This window comes from Ambystoma mexicanum, chromosome 10 (genome assembly GCF_040938575.1).
Source record: "Ambystoma mexicanum isolate Mex_15411 chromosome 10, UKY_AmexF1_1, whole genome shotgun sequence".
In the NCBI taxonomy this organism is placed as follows: domain Eukaryota; kingdom Metazoa; phylum Chordata; class Amphibia; order Caudata; family Ambystomatidae; genus Ambystoma; species Ambystoma mexicanum.
Genome location: NC_090932.1, coordinates 56,828,077 through 56,843,843, shown reverse-complemented (window position 1 = coordinate 56,843,843; position 15,767 = coordinate 56,828,077). Strand labels below are relative to the sequence as shown.

General features: G+C 51.2%; 1 protein-coding gene across 11 annotated transcripts in view; it reads right to left on the bottom strand.

Annotated features, from left to right (window-relative positions):
- Positions 1 to 15,767, bottom strand: part of PCYT1A (phosphate cytidylyltransferase 1A, choline) — a 333,268-nt gene that overhangs the window by 161,570 nt on the left and 155,931 nt on the right. For all 11 annotated transcript variants that reach the window (XM_069617498.1, XM_069617488.1, XM_069617489.1 and 8 more), the window contains one exon: positions 14,791 to 14,944. In XM_069617498.1, the coding sequence (XP_069473599.1) occupies positions 14,791 to 14,940 (150 nt within the window). In that variant the 5' untranslated portion in view covers positions 14,941 to 14,944. The remainder of the gene's footprint in view (positions 1 to 14,790; positions 14,945 to 15,767) is intronic.

The following is a 15,767-nucleotide window of genomic DNA, read 5'->3' as shown; positions in this document are numbered from 1 at the left end:
TGAATGAGATGTTCCTTCGCCTTTCTGAACGCCTGAGTGATGGTTGTGTGAAGAGTCTTTACTGCAGGCATTTCCAAGTTGGCAGGAAGGTCGAGTTAGAATGTACAGAGTTGTTCTATGCGTACTCAGCTACCCAAAGTAAGTCCTTCCAATCTCTCAATTCCTGGTGCAGCATGCACCGTAAATACTGCTCAAGGGTCTGGTTGGTCCTCTCGGTTTGGCCGTCCGTTTGGGGGTGGTGACTGGTAGATAGCCGACGTCAATCTGTGCCATTGCGCAACATTTTCTCCAAAAATTGGATACGAACTGGTTGCCTCGATCAGAGACCAGAACTGATGGAAAACCATGTAGCTTGACAATGTTTTCCAGAAATACATCTGCCAGGGTGGATGCGTCCGGGAGGCCCTTGAGAGGAATAAAATGTGCCATCTTAGAGAACAAATCCAAGACTACAAGAATGGTGTTAAAACCTTGACTCAGTGGCAGATCAGCGATAAAGTCAAGGGAAAGAGTATGCCATGGAGCCGGAGGGATGCGCAGTGGTTGTAGGAGACCCGATGGTTTCTGTTTCTGGGATTGATTTTGTGCACAGATGCCGCAGGACTGAACATACTGGACAATGTCCTTTCGCCAGGTAGGCCACCAACAGTTATTTTTCACCTTGGCTAAGGTTTTAGCGATTCCAGGGTGTCCTTCGATCAGAGACTCATGATAGCCTGAAATTATATGCTGCTGTAACTCCTTCTTGGGTACACATAGACGGTCCTTAAAAAAAGGTAACTGATCCTTGATGCAATATTGTTCTCCTCGAGTTTGCCATGCGAGGAAAGCATCCGGGCTCATTGACTGTCGAATTTCGTTTTGTAATTCGGCTTGTGATAGGGTTGTTGCGATACCCAAAAGTTTGTCTTCTGGTATGATGGGTACCGGGTCTGGCGTTGTATACACCGTTTCATTGATGCCCATCCGAGATAAGGCGTCAGCTTTCCCATTCTTGACCCCAGGTCGAAAGGTGATCACAGTCATATTCGGCGAAGAAGAGGGCCAACCGTGACTGGCGTGAAGACTGGGCTTTGGCTGTTTTAAGATATTGTAGGTTCTGGTGGTCTGTGATCACTGTAATGGTGTCTAGCTCCCAGAAGATTGTGTCGCCACGCCTTGAATGCAGACTTGATGGCTAGGAGTTCTTGGTCGGTGATAGCGTAATTAATTTCCGGAGGCGAGAACTTTTTTGACCAGACGGCCACAGGATGCAGCTGGCCAGTTTCTGGGTCCCTCTGTGAAAGGACCGCTCCAATTACCATACTGGAAGCATCAGTTTCTACGATATAAGGGTGGTCTGGACGAGGGTGCCGCAGGATTGGAGCGGAGGTGAACCTTCGTTTCAGTTCCCGAAAGGCGCTTTCTGCTTCCTCGGTCCAAGCAAACTTTTTATTGCATTTTTGTAGCAGTACTGTGATCAGGTGCACAACCTGAGAGAAGTCTGGGATAAATCGGCAGTAAAAGTTCGCAAAACCTAGCATGCTCTGTATCCCCTTCAGAGGTGTTGGTGATGGCCATTTTAGAATAGCGTCAACCTTATGTACGTCCATTCTGATGCCTTTGGGCGAAAGGATGAAGCCAAGAAATTCTACTTCGGTGACATGAAAAAAACATTTCTCCAGTTTTGCATATAAACGATGTTGGCGGAGCTTGGCAAGGACTGAACGAATGTGCCCGATGTGAGGCTGCGTAGACCAAGATGTCATCTATGTACACTAAGGCGCAAACGTCAATCAGTTCTCTCAATACATCATTCATGAAATATTGAAACGCTGCGGGAGCATTGCGTAAGCCAAAAGGGATGACTTGATATTCAAACAAGCCATATTTGGTACAGAAAGCGGTTTTCCACTCATCTCCGCTTCTGACTCGGACCAGGTGGTATGCTCCCGAAGGTCTAATTTGGTATAGATCTGGGCATCTTTGACTTGGTCTAGCATTTCCGGAATAAGAGGCAAGGGGTAGCAGTTCTTCACGGTCCTCAAGTCCCCTTCCTTTTTCGGTATGAAGAACAAAGGACTGGCTGCTGGGGACTTAGATGGGCGGATAAATCAATTTGCAAGGTACTGGTCCAAATAGGATTTCAGGTGAAGATTTTCTGGTTCGGTGAGAGCGTAGATCCTGCCGCATGGGATTTGTGCCCCAGGAATAAAGTTAATTTGACAATCATAAGGCCTATGCAGTGGCAATGTGTTAGCCTGGTCTTTTTGGAATATGTCCTGAAAGTCACAATATTCATCTGGAAGAGTATTAGTTACCCCTAGGGTAGAAGCTATAGTATTGGAAGTCTTGGAGATACAGGAGTCGGGTTCCGTTTCAGTAGAGTAGCAAGCTGGGGGAGCAGTTGCCGGAGAAGGTTAATTTCTGTGCCCGCCAGTCTATCAAAGGGTTGTGAGCAACCAACCATGGCATCCCTAGTATCAACCGAAACTGTGGTGCCTTAATAAGATCGAACGAAATACACTCCCGATGTCCATCCTGGCACAGCAAGGTTACTGCAGCTGTGCAATGGGTTACTGGTCCGGAGGCGATTTCTGTCCCATCCACGGTAGTCACCTTGTCCCTGGCAGACTTAGAAAACAAAGGGAGCCCCATCTCTGCTGCCAACTCTTGATCTATATAGTTCCCAACTGCTCCGCTGTCGATGTAGGCTTCTACGGCATGCATCTTTGATGATTGTTGGTGGTTTATTAAGATCACGGGTATCACAAAGTGTGAGGTCAGTGGCTCTTTATCACTCGACAAACTGACCTCTATGGTTGCCGAGCATGGTAGTTTTCCGATTCCTTAACTTCATCCTTTTCTGTGGCCCGACTGTCCTCCTTGGGGGTTTTACTGGGCAGTCTTTCAGAAAATGTCCTGGTTTTCCACAATACAAACAAAGTTGCTGTTGTCTTCTTTTATCCTGTTCTTGTTTTGTTAATGGAGGTCGTATCCCTCCGATCTGCATGGGTTCTACAGCATTGTCTGGCACCCCTGGCGCGTTGTTTCTAGGCCGAACATAAACTACTCGAGTCTCTACTTTGGACCGGTCTGCTTTTCGGTCCTGCAATTAAAGATGTCCTTTAATTTGCCTCGTAAGCCTCAATGGAATAACGTGGTTCTTTTGTTTTCTGGCCACCTGGCTTCAGCAACCAGTCTATTGAAAGTCGCAATGTATATTAACAAGTCTTGGTTCCCCTGCCGGAGGGATAAGAGTTCGTTATCCACTGCTTGTTCCTGGGAATGGCGAGCAAACAGTTTTTCCATTTCTCTCTGGAACCCCCCATAGTCCTGTAACAATGGATCATTTTGGGTCACCAACGGCACCGACCAATCCGCTGCACTTCCACTCAAGTATGCTAGGATGAAAGCTACCCGAGTTTGGTCATTTGGAAATGCCCCAGGGCGACAAAGGAAATGAAGGCGACACCGATTTATGAATGCTGCATACTTCCGTGAGTCGCCCGAAAACCTTTCTGGTGGTGCCAGGGGAACTGTTCCATGCAGCGTGATCTGTACTTGTGTGGGGGTATAAGATGGTGAGATAGGATTTTGCATTGGTGGATTTCCTCCAGGCAGAGGAGTCTGACCTGTCTGCGATTGCAAGAACTGTCTGCCGATTTCATCGGTGCGCTCCGTGGTCACTATTAGGTCTCTTCGGAGTGCATTAGTCTCTTGTCGAGCTGAATGAACCTCAGCACGAAGGTCCCCCAACAATTGGGCCAATTGGTCGATTTCCGATGTTTCCATGGCACCCAGGTGGATTATTTATGTGAGGCTTTGCGTTCTGTTACGCTCACCTGGTATCCACGGGGACGCCACCCAGCCAGCTGGTCGTTGGTGCCCTTCTTCTCTGACTCCCTGGTGTGGTTCTCGGTGTCGATGGGATTCGCCTGGAAATGAAGACTATATTAGGACTGAATGACCAAGGTAAGCTTTTCCCCACCTCCCTAGTGTTTTCAGCCCCTCTCGGTTCTCTTCTCACCTGGCTGTCGGAATTGGTGAGCTCTCTGTCCTGCTCTCTGGGCAGGGGCGCATTGTCTTGTGGGCGCGGGCGGTTCAGTTACTTCACTGACTGCGGCCCTTGTAGTGTCTTTCAGGTAGGTCTTATTGCGATTGATGGCGTTGTTATTCTTGCATGCCTTTTCTCTGTTCTAAAATGTCTCTTTATCTCCCTTAGGTGCGCGGTGTATCCGCTTGGAGAACTGGGTAGGCTGGTTCTCACCGGTAGATGATGGCGCACAATAGCGCTATGATGCGGTAAGGAGGCGATTTGCAAAGCGCAGCGATGTCTTGTCCTCACTGACCTGTGCTTTTCTCTTTTTCGTAGGTTGCGGTGTGCTCCCAGCGCAGATGGAGTTCCGGAGCTATGCCTGTCGAAAATCAGCCAGCCAGGTAAGTCTCTAAGCGTTTTGTGGTTGTAAGGTCTCTTTTACCTCCTTTAATAATGTCTTTCTCCCTTTTGTCAGGTCCTTCGATCTGGGCAGCAAACTCTTCAAACGGAGCTGCCCAGGAGCTGCGAGCAGTGAAGGATGGAGATTACAGGTAAGATTCTGCTGCTAACTATGTTCTTTGTTTTCTGCAGGTCCGGAATTCGTCAGGCTCGTGAGAAAGATGGACACAGTGAGCGTCACGTTGCTAGTAGCAAAGTAACGCGAAGCGTGTTGTCTTGTTCGGTGTGGTTTAAATTACCAGGTTACTCACCGTAGTGACCACCTTACTCCTAGTCCATAGTCCCCTTTCCTCCATACTTATGGGACATCTCTCCGTCCTGTGGAACGGGACCAGAGCACTTTGTAAAAAGCATCCACATTTTTTTAAAAAATTTGTCCATCCCTTCTTTCCTGCGCGGGGCCCGGCACGCGGCCGTAACCCCGCCCACCTTGGCTCCGCCCCACGCATCGAACATCAGTGCTTTTCTATCGAAGGGTCCAGGACCCATTAGCAATAACAGAGGAACCTTATTAGAGGGGACGGCGGGCGGGCGTATGGAGGAAAGGGGACTATGGACTAGGAGTAAGGTCGTCACTACGGTGAGTAACCGGGTAATACTCCTACGTCCCGTCCCCTTTCCTCCATACTTATGGGAGATTCCCAAGCACTCCTTACAGGAACTATGGGTGGATTGAAATACCCCTTACTGAAACAGGTTCTTCAGCACAGCCTGGCCGAACTGAGCGTCGGCCCTAGAGCTCATATCGAGGCAGTAATGCTTACAGAAAGCAGATGCGCAGGCCTAGGTAGCCGCTCTAGCGATAGACTCCCAGGGAACATACTTCTGAAAAGCAACCGCAGCTGCCTTGCCTCGCACCTGATGCGCATGAATACACTTAGGTGGTTTCAGCTTTTGGATGGTGAAAGATTCCGTGATACAGGCAGCAATCCATCTGGAAATGGATGCCTTCGACACCGGCCTGCCCTGGGGTTTACCGAAGGTCACAAACAGTTGGGACGAGCTCCGAAGCTCGGCAGTCCTGTCCACGTAGAACGTAAGAGCTCTTCGGACATCCAGGCAGTGTAGAACCCTTTCCGCCTCCGAGGCAGGGTTCGGAAAAAAGACCGGAAGGAAAATCGACTGATTCAGATGGAATTCGGTCACTATCTTTGGTAGGAAAGCTGGGTTCGTCCGAAGGGCTATCTTGTCCTTGTGAAAAACCAAGAAAGGATGCTCCACCGACAATGCCTGGAGCTCACTCACTCTCCTCGCTGACATAACAGCGACCAGGACACGTACTTGAGGTCAACCGTAGCCATTGACTCGAAAGGTTTATGGCACAGCGCCGTCAGGACTACGTTTAAGTCCCAGGGCCGGTGCAGAGTACGAACCGGAGGGTAGATGCGTGTCAAACCAGCAAAATGTCTCTTCACCACCGGGTTAGTTAACGAATAAGAACACTGGTCTGTAGAGAAGTAGGCGGAAATCGCCGAGAGATAAGTCCTGCAGGACAAGACATGAACCCCTGACTCTGCTAGGGAGGAGACAAACGACAGCACTGTGTCAATCGTCGCCACCCTCGGGTCCAATTCTTTCTTCAAACACCAATGACAGAACCTGAGCCATTTACTCTTGTATTGGGATCTGGTCGAGGGTTTCCTGGCTGCCTGGATAATGCGCATGTTATCCGCAGACAAACCCAAAGGCTCTAGCGCCGTGAACTCGGACACCATGCCGCCAAGTTGAGCGATTGTGGGGAGGGGTGCCACATCTGCTGTTCCCCTTGGTGAAGAAGATCGGGAGTTACTGGTAACCTGATCGGCGGACACGCCGACAGGTGTTGAAGTTCTGAGAACCAAAACCTGGCCGGCCACCACGGAGCTATCCGTAGAAGAGAACAGTTGACAGAACTTTTCAACTTCCAAATTGCTCGATGAACCAGAGGAATAGGCGGGAAGGCGTAAGCTCTCATTTTGTGCCATGGGATCTAGAGTGCGTCCCCCAGAAAGGAGGCTCCCAGCCCCCCTCTGGAGGCATACTGAGGAAGCTTCTTGTTCATCGCCGTGGCAAAGAGGTCCACCTCCGGTGTGCCCCAACGCGAGAAAATCCATGATAGGATCTCCGCCTTCAACTCCCACTCGTAGCTGACCACTGTCCGCCGACTGAGTCCATCCGCAGTGACATTCAGCCGGCCCGGGATGTGCACTGCAAGCAGCCAGACCCCATGAAGCACGGCCCACTCCCAAATCTGAATGGCCAGATCCACGAGAGGGGGAGACTTCGTTCCCCCCTGCTTGTTTATGTAGTACAATGACACTACATTGTCCGTTCTTATGCGGACCACCTTGTTGACAATAAGAGGTCTGAACGCCTTGAGCGCAAGAAAAATCGCCAGAACCTCCAATTGATTTATGTGCAGGAGCTTGTCCTGAGGTGACCAGAGGTCCGAAACCTGAAGAAGATCTAACGTCGCACCCCACCCGAAAAGGGAGGAGTCTGTTGTGATCGTCACCATGGGGCTTGGGTCCTGGAACCCGACACCTGCTGACAGGTTGCTGAGAGAAGACCACCAGTCCAGGTCCACTCTCATGGAATCCGGAATCATTATCCGTTTGGAATCCGGGTCCACAGCCTGACGCCAGGAACTCCGAAGAGCCATCTGGGTCCGCCTCATTTTGAGACAAGCAAGAGGAAGAGCCAGCACACACGAGGCCATGAGGCCCAGAAGCCTCTGGAACCACCAGGCCGACATGCTCTCCCGACTGCGTAAACATCTGACACGTGGCCAACAGATCCGCCATTCTGTCCCTGGTCAGATATACGGCAGTCTATCGTGTTCCAACGAAAACCCAGGAAAGTCAGGTCCTGTGAGACCGTCATGGAGGATTTCCGCCAGTTCACCGACAGCCCAAGATGGAACAGGAGCTGAAGGAGAGACTGGAGGTTGCCCGCTGCTGCCAACAGGCAAGGGCTGCGTAGGAACCAGTCGTCCAAATAGGGACACACATGGATACCCTGGAGACGAAGATGGGCCGCAATCACCGACATCATCTTCGTGAAGACACGCGGCGCCAAACTGAGGCCAAAAGGAAGCAGCCGAAACTGGAAGTGCTCCTCTCCCAGAGAGAAACGGAGATCTCTTCTGTGTGGGTTCCAAATCAGGATATGCATGTACGCATACTGAAGATCCACCACGCTGAGCCAATCGCCCGCCTGCAAAGAGGAGCGAATTTGGCCGGGCGTGATCATCTTGAATTTCTCTTGGGGTAGGGAAAGATTGAACTGGGAAAGGTCTAGGATGGTGCGCAGGCCAGCCTGGTTGGGTTTGGGCATCGTAAACAGCTGGGAGTAGAAGCCCTCCCCTCGCTCCCCAAGGGGAACGGGTTCCACAGCTCTGAGGAGCAGAAATTTCTGAACCTCGGCCTTGAGGGAGGGTGAGCCCGACAGCTGAAAAGGAGGGTTGAGGGGTGGGGTAGGGGGTAAAGGTAAGCGGAAGCCCGCTCGAGCGACTGACCAGACCCATCAGTCTTCTGTGATGGTGTGCCACGCCCCTCCCAATGAGACGCAATGCGTCCTCCCACCGGGGTCTCGTGCGAGCACGGAAAACCCTCATTTGGCAGGTTTATCAGTGGCGGTGCCACCTCAACCTGATGAGGAGGCTGAGGAGCGGGAGAAATACCGCGTACGCTGTTGTCTACGGCGGTTATTCCCTGTAGGAGTATCCACTCTGCGATTTTTGCGGTCGAGGTAGCCCCTAAAACCAGAGGAAGGTCGACCTTGCGACAACGGCCTTTGAGTCTTGAAGGAAGGTTTAACCAGAACAGACAAAGATTTAGCCGTCTGAGTGCTGTCTTTGGTTAGCTCTACGTCAGTGGAAGAGTGAAAAAACTCCTTACCATCAAATGGAAGGTCCAGGACCTTGTCTTGCACCTCCTTCGAGAACGTAGTGGCATGCAGCCATGCTTGCCGCGAGGTATCAACCCCTAACATCAGACCCCGAGCCGAGGTGTCTACGTGATGAGCCGCAGCCTCCAGGAGATCCTGGGCCAAGACCCTGGCATCGGAAAGGCCTCCTCTGAAATCCTCCAGCTTCTCGACCGGGATATGCTCCTCAAACTCCGACAGACCTCTCCACATCCGCATGTTAGCTCCCGCCAAAATCAATTCTGCACTGGCCTGCCTAAGCTGCAAGGCCGAATTGGCAAAGATGTTCTTCCCTAGGGAGTCCAGGAGCTTGTCCTCCTTCCCCAAGACCCGAGTCGCCGTCGCGGAGGAGGAAGCTGCAGGTCTGGATTGCAACGTGGCCGCAGCCACCACTGTGGAGGAGGGAGGCGGACAAGACGACAAGGCCACTTCTTCCGAGGAATGTAGCCTGTACCTCGCGTCAATCTTTTTATTGACAAAAAGTCCCGAGTGTGGCTTTTCCCAAACTCTTCGGACCTCGGCCAGAACGTCCTTCTGCAAGAACAGGCCGGTACGCTCCAAAGGAGACAAGGTGAATGCCCCAGAAAGCACGCCCTCCTGCGGAGCAGGTGCCTCTGGCACCGGAACATCCAAGAAGCTCATCATGTCCAGTACCCGGTCATGGAAAGCTCTGGTAGAGCGGGGCAGGTCCTCGTTGTCCTGATCGCCTTGAGGGTCATCTGACAGGTCCGGCTCCTGCTGAGCCAAGTCAGGCACTGCCTTGTCCACTGGGGACAATGACGGCACAGGAGGAAGCGCAGGGGGGGGGGGCACCACGGGCAGGGAGGCGCCGGCGGAACCACCGACGGGACGGTTGGAGCCAGAGGCGCGGGTGGACATATCTCCTTGAAAAGCCCTTCCCTCATGGGGTCGGTGCGCATAAGCGCTTGAAACTTACCGAAAAAGGCGTCCTCAGGAGATTGTTTCAGAACCTGAGGAGGCCTCTCATGAGGTGGACAAAACCAGGGACGCAACGGGGACAGGTGCCACACCGGCCCCTCCGCCGACGTATCCACATAAATCAAGGGAGCCGCCCCCGCGGGCAACGAAACATTGTGCGGAAGAGGCATCCGGGCGTTCCAATCAAAAACTGGCCGGTAAGGATGCGCACAAGGGACCTTAGGTTCCCCGAAGGACCGAACCCTACACCAGGGGCCGGTGGCGTAGTTGTAGGGGTAGTACCTAAAATGGCCGCTGAGGTCGTGGCGGGAACAGGCGCCATTTTGTCCTCATCCGAGGGGAACTGCGGCACGTGAGGAAGTGAGGCAGGGGTCCCCGTCGATGGATCAGGGGTCTTAATTGTAGCCTTAACGTAAGGAACCTCAGCAGAGCCGGTACTATGAGGCCTGGAATGTTTCTGCGACATACCAACCGCCAACTGAGCCTTCGAAGGAAGAGCCTCGGCACTGCCGGTAAAAGAAGAAACCTCCTTCTTTGCCCCCTCAACAGATCTGCTGTCACCACAAGAGGGGGAAGGGTGCGCCGTCACCGACAGGGCCTTGCCCGGCCCCTCAGAACTGTTGGAAGCCTTAGCCTCTGTACGAGGAACCTCGGACCTAGGCCCGGTAGAAGCCTTATCGGCACGGGCCTCGAACATGCGTTCGGTAACCTCAAGCCCAGCCAAGACCTCGGGGCGTTCCCTGGTTTTGGTTTTGACGGAAGCCGAAAGAACAGCCTCAGAGCAAGCTCCGGTAGCCCACGACTCAGTAGGACTGGATCTACACACAGTCCCCACAGGAGGGGCCTCGGAGTGTACTCCGGTGAACACAGGCCCCTTACGGAGACCCTCGGAGAAAACTCTGGTAGAATTATTAGGCCCGACAGGCACCTCAGGGCGAACCCCGGTAACAGAGCGATCGACGCCCCTCCCGGCTCGAGAGGAACCCGGGAAGGTATCCCCCGGCCAGGGTGCTCTGAAAATCAAAGAACTTACCGGGCGTTTTTTCTTCTCGTCGATGTACGCCTGAAAATGCGAAGGAGGAGTCCGACCGAACACCTCCTCCCACCGCTCCAACCGACGTTGAAGAGCCTGGACCAAAAGGGAGTCACAGTAAAAACAGGAGTCCCAACGGTGTTCCGGACCCAAACACTCTGAGGATGGGGATCCGCCCTCACGAAGCACAGTCTGGAAAATCTAGTTTAAAAGACATAGACAAGTAAACGAACGCTAGCGAGAGCCAGAGAGGGAAAAACGGAAGAAAAACTTCGAGGATGCAAGTGCGTCCGGCCCCGATCGTGCGGAGAAAAGGACTGATGGGCGATGCGCGGGGCAGAGCCAAGGTGGGCAGGGTTATGGCCGCGTGCCGGGCCCCGCGCAGGAAAGAGAGGGACACATTTTTGAAAAAAATGTGGATGCTTTTTACAAAGTGCTCCGGTCCTGTCAAGAGGGCCTGAGGAGTGGATGCCAGGCCTTATAAGCGATCCGAGTCCTGATTCCACCTGGCCAATGGGCTTGCCAGTGGGGATCAGGGCTGAGGGTCGTGACATTACTATACACTGAACCAATAGCCAAGGTCCGTACAAATCATACCCTATCGACTAGGTTTCCCTTATGTAGAGGCGCCCAACAGGGATGTCCCCTCTCCCCTTTGATATTTGCACTCACATTTGAATTCTTGGCAGCGCTAGTTTGGTTAAAACATATGAATAAAGGTGTTAGGATCAATGGCCCTCCCCAACTGATATCTCTGAACACGGACAACACCTTGCTGTATGTCCGAAATCTCAAAGTTAACCTGGCCCCCATCATGAGAGACATACATTAATTATCTGTGTACTCAGGCTACAAGATAAATACTAAATCCGAATTTATACCACTCACAGTCGCCATGACACAATTGAATAACATGATGGGCTTCCAATGGTCCCCCACACTGGTCCGATATCTGGCGGTGGTTATATCCACGACCCCTCAATCACTACTGGCTGCTAATTACGAATTATACCGGCATTGACTGGAACCCAAACTTGCAACAGCCTCCTGATAGCAATATACGGGCAGAAATAATTGTTAAAAATGATGTCCTACCAAAACTGTTATAGCTATTTAGTAATCTACCTGTAGCTCGGAAGGGCATTCTTTTCTAAATTACAATCCATAGCCTTCTCATTTGTCTGGAACAATGGGGCGGCTAGAATGAGCTGGGGGAAAATGACAGAACAATTGAACACTGGTGGCCTCTCAGCACCGGATTCTGAGCTCTATTATATATGGCTGAGCAGGCGCAATATGCGGGACACTGGTTCACTGAAACGGACGACTTTGTAGAGACATATGCTGCCTCCCCCACGGATCTCCGATCAGTTCTATTCACAGGAAGATATGCCGACACTAACTCCATCGACCCGGTTAGGAACACCGTGAATGCATGGTCCAGAATATTTAAGAGGCTCGACATCGCCTCTTCATGCATCAACATGTCCCCCCCCTCTGGCATTTCCCCAGGCTAATTCCCACGTATGACCCATTATCAAGATCTTGTGGGACCCCGACGGCCTGTTAACTCTGGGTGAAATGTTCCTGGGGGGAAATTTTGTACCGCTTGCCGACTTCTTGTCCAAAATGGGCCATGGGCATCCAGGGCTCTTCAATACCACAGGATGAGAGTGGCCTTCCTTCCCTGACAAACCAATAGCACACCCATTTCTACAGGCCGTAATGGTGCCGAAATAAATAAGTTGTGGCACATCTAAACTATACAAAATGATACAAACTCATACCCCCTCTTGTAACCTCATGAAGACTAAGTGGGAGCGAGACTTAGGCTTGTCAATTGACGAGGTACAGTGGCCCAAATGCTGCCAACTTACCAAATCAGTGTATCTTAGCACAAATCTAAGACTGATTCAATTTAAGATACTAAACCACTTGCAGCTAACCCCCAAGAGAATGGCGAAATGTTCCACCGAAACATCACCGGCTGCACTAAATGCCCAGCCAAATTGCAGACTCATTCCACATGTACTGGACATGCCCTTTGATACTTGAATTCTGGGGGGTGATGGCAAGTACTATAAGTGACATCCTGAAAACCCCCATCCCTCTTGCCCCAGTTAAATATCTACTTGGTGATATCGGGAAGGCCTCCGTCAGAACCCACAGGCTGTTCAATGTGGCCTGTGCTGTGGCAAAAACAAACATTCTTAAATGTTGGAAATACAGGACGGCTCCCACTGTGAGTGGCTGACTCAAGGATATGACCTATGTAAATTAGTGTGAAGAAGCTTTCCCCTACTAGCCGACCTTGAATTTTACTCGCCAAATATGATTATGTATCCTCGATTGATCCATGTGGAACATAGTTGTACTGAGAATGTATCTGAAATCCTGTGCTGGGAATGATTGCATGTGTTAGAACCATGCCAAATACAAATTACAGACTGTACTCCAGTTTTTGACCGTAATATAAATAAAGAAACTAGCATGCAAACTGATCAACAAGAACTCACAGGCAAATTCCTTCTTAACCAAACGTGCACAATTCTGACCACTCCTGGGCCCTAATCACAAAACACGAGGTAAAACAAACCTACAAAATCCAGCCTCCATTCTGAGGGGAAAATTGAGCTGCGAAGAAAGCATGCTGCTTAGAGTGGCTTCAGGGTGCTGCTGTCGGGCCCACGCGGGGCTCTTTGGCGTTGCCAACGGTGGGTGTGTCCGAGCGGTCAGAAGTCTCTTCCCTCCCACTGTCTTGGTGACCCTCAAGTGCACTGGGGCAAGGTACGGCGCAAGTCCCCTTTGGGTCCTCGGACAGGGATGTCATTTGGGTGTCCCCAGGGGTCTCACCTGCGACCCCCGACGTCTCCCTTGCTACCCCTAAAAAAAGAAAACATTTTTTCGCTTTCTTTTTTTACGGTGAAGCTCCTGGGCTGTGGCCAGTGCCATGTGGCTCTCTGTTTCTGGAGTGGCTGGAATTTTTATTGAGGCCTCTAAAAAATTAAAAATAAAAATAAACGGGGGGTTCCACAAGTGTAACACTGAGCAGTGACCCTAAATAAGAAAGAATAGGAATAACAAATTATCTTTCTGGAAGTCGATCCAATAATTGTTAGACTCAATAAAAGGGATGAAAGGTCATGTTCTATCGCTTGCCATTATGTCACTTCAGATGGGGTCAAATGACGTCACTTCCTGTGCTGTAATCAGAGGTCAAGGGTCATGGGATGTCACTTCCGCTATCCCTGGCATTTTGGTTAAAAGTCATCCCTGTCCTCGGACCAGCCTGTTAGGTCCAACAGGTGCAGAGTGTGGGTAGAATATGGTCTACACGACCACTCGCGTGGACGGAACCAGATAGAGGTGCCACTCCAACACTGTCCTGTGGAGGCGGCTCACCCAAGGTCTTGTCGCAACGGGCGCCACACGTGTTGCAAGAGTGCCACTCGTGTGATGCCCCCCAAACAAGCTATACAGTAACGGTTTAGGGTCAGCAGAGGAGAAACTTCCCGGACAACCCACAAAGCACTTTAACCCATTGGGCAGGGCTCAAGTTGAGTGTAGACGCGTGTGGACAGCGTTCCCCCTTCTTTTTCCAGGGGGTGTACGCTGGCCTGCAGGGTATTTTAGAGGTTGTGTGTAAAAAACCCGAGACACTTTCACAATTATGATTTTAAGTGCAACCTGGGGATTCCAGCCGCGGTCGCCAAGTTCATAGATCGGGCACTTCATCGCTACACCATATCACCAGGTGAAAAAGAACTCACATTCCCGGACTGAACTCGGCAGGGAAAAGATTTGCACCGATTCTTGAGGTTTTCAAAACGTGCATACATTTTAACATGTGCAAATCATATCAGAAGAAAAAAATCCTCTTGTTTTATGAAGGTTGATTTTATGAAAGGCAAATGCCCATTTGTTCTGTGCAATTTGTATGATTGTAACAAATGTATGGAGGAAAGGGGACGGGGCGTAATAGTCCACACATTAAAACAAACCTAGAAAATCAAGACTCGAGTCTGAGGGGTAAAGAGAGCTGTGAATAAACACAATAACGCCCCCCTCCCCAAACAGCACCAGGAGGCCACCTAATCACAGGTGTGAGCTACAAAAGCAATGGCTACGACATTACATAGCTGAAGATCCTTGTTGAACGGGGGGGTGGGGGGGGGAGTGTCAAAGTGTGGGTAAATGTAAACTTTGACTGCTCCAAGACCCTCACATGGTCGGTAGGTCAGATTAGAGGCCAGGCCGCAGTGCAGCCTATAGGCCCCATGTTCTAGTGCCAGCAGAGCAGAGAAAGACTTCGAGTAGTAGCACTGTGCAATGCCACTATGCCATCAGTTATTACTGCGCTTTTACTCAGTAAAGTGATAAAATCAGCAATGACTTTACTGTACTGCAGTCCAGCGAACCCCTTAAATGTACTTACAATGGTGGGGCGTGCCATTTTTCGGGGCACCACGACGTCGTCCTCCACTGCCCCATTGGCCCCGGATCCATCTTTCCTCCGCTTTCTGGGGTTGAGCTTCTCGGCGCTTTGGGGGACTTCCATAGTAAACGTGAGCCGGTGGTTACTCATTGAGCTGCAGGGAAGGAAAGAGAGGATTATATACACACAAAAGGACACGCTGGACGACCTTAACTGGCACAAAGGGCACGGCACGGGACAGTAAGCCAAGCCGCCCATCCCATAAGTAGCAAGGTAACATGCAGGCGGCCTGCTCAGGCAGGGGGCATGCTGTACCGGCTTTCCTCAAATCGGCTTTGTTTATCCTCAAAGACCAAGGAACAACGTGTGAAACTGCTGGGCAAATCCACAATAGCTGCTTACGCCAAATATTGTAATTCGTTTTTGTGCCGTGGCAAAGACGTGCCCCGAGCCGAGCAGCCCCACCTTCCCTGGAGCTGTGACGAGGCCTGGAAGTGGACACGTATGTGTGTCAACAGACGGGGAAAAAGGAAGGGGTCACAAGGAGTGGGGCATTGCGGAGCTGCTATTTTAATAACTCATCTATATGTGCTCCTGGGTGACGGGTAAATATAGCCCTGGAGACGCACCAAGAACACCACGTCCAGTGCACGGCTCCCATTACTCGTGCCTGGCCCAGGGACCTGGTCTTCAATTGTACTCCAGCCCGCGCTGTTCCCATATTACCACACACCCTTGCAATCAGCCCATTGTCTTCACGGCTCAGCGCTGCATGCCATTGCAAGCACGCTCCTATGGCAGCGTCAGGCCGGAACGCGTGGTTAGTGAGTCTGCCATTACGAAGAAAGCATGTTACCACTGCCCAAGGCCCTAATAAAGTCTTCTGTTCCCTGATGATGCTAGCAAAAGCTTATAAACTGAACACACCAAAGATGGGACTAATGCAGGGAGGCCCACCATGTTTTAATTGGACGGGC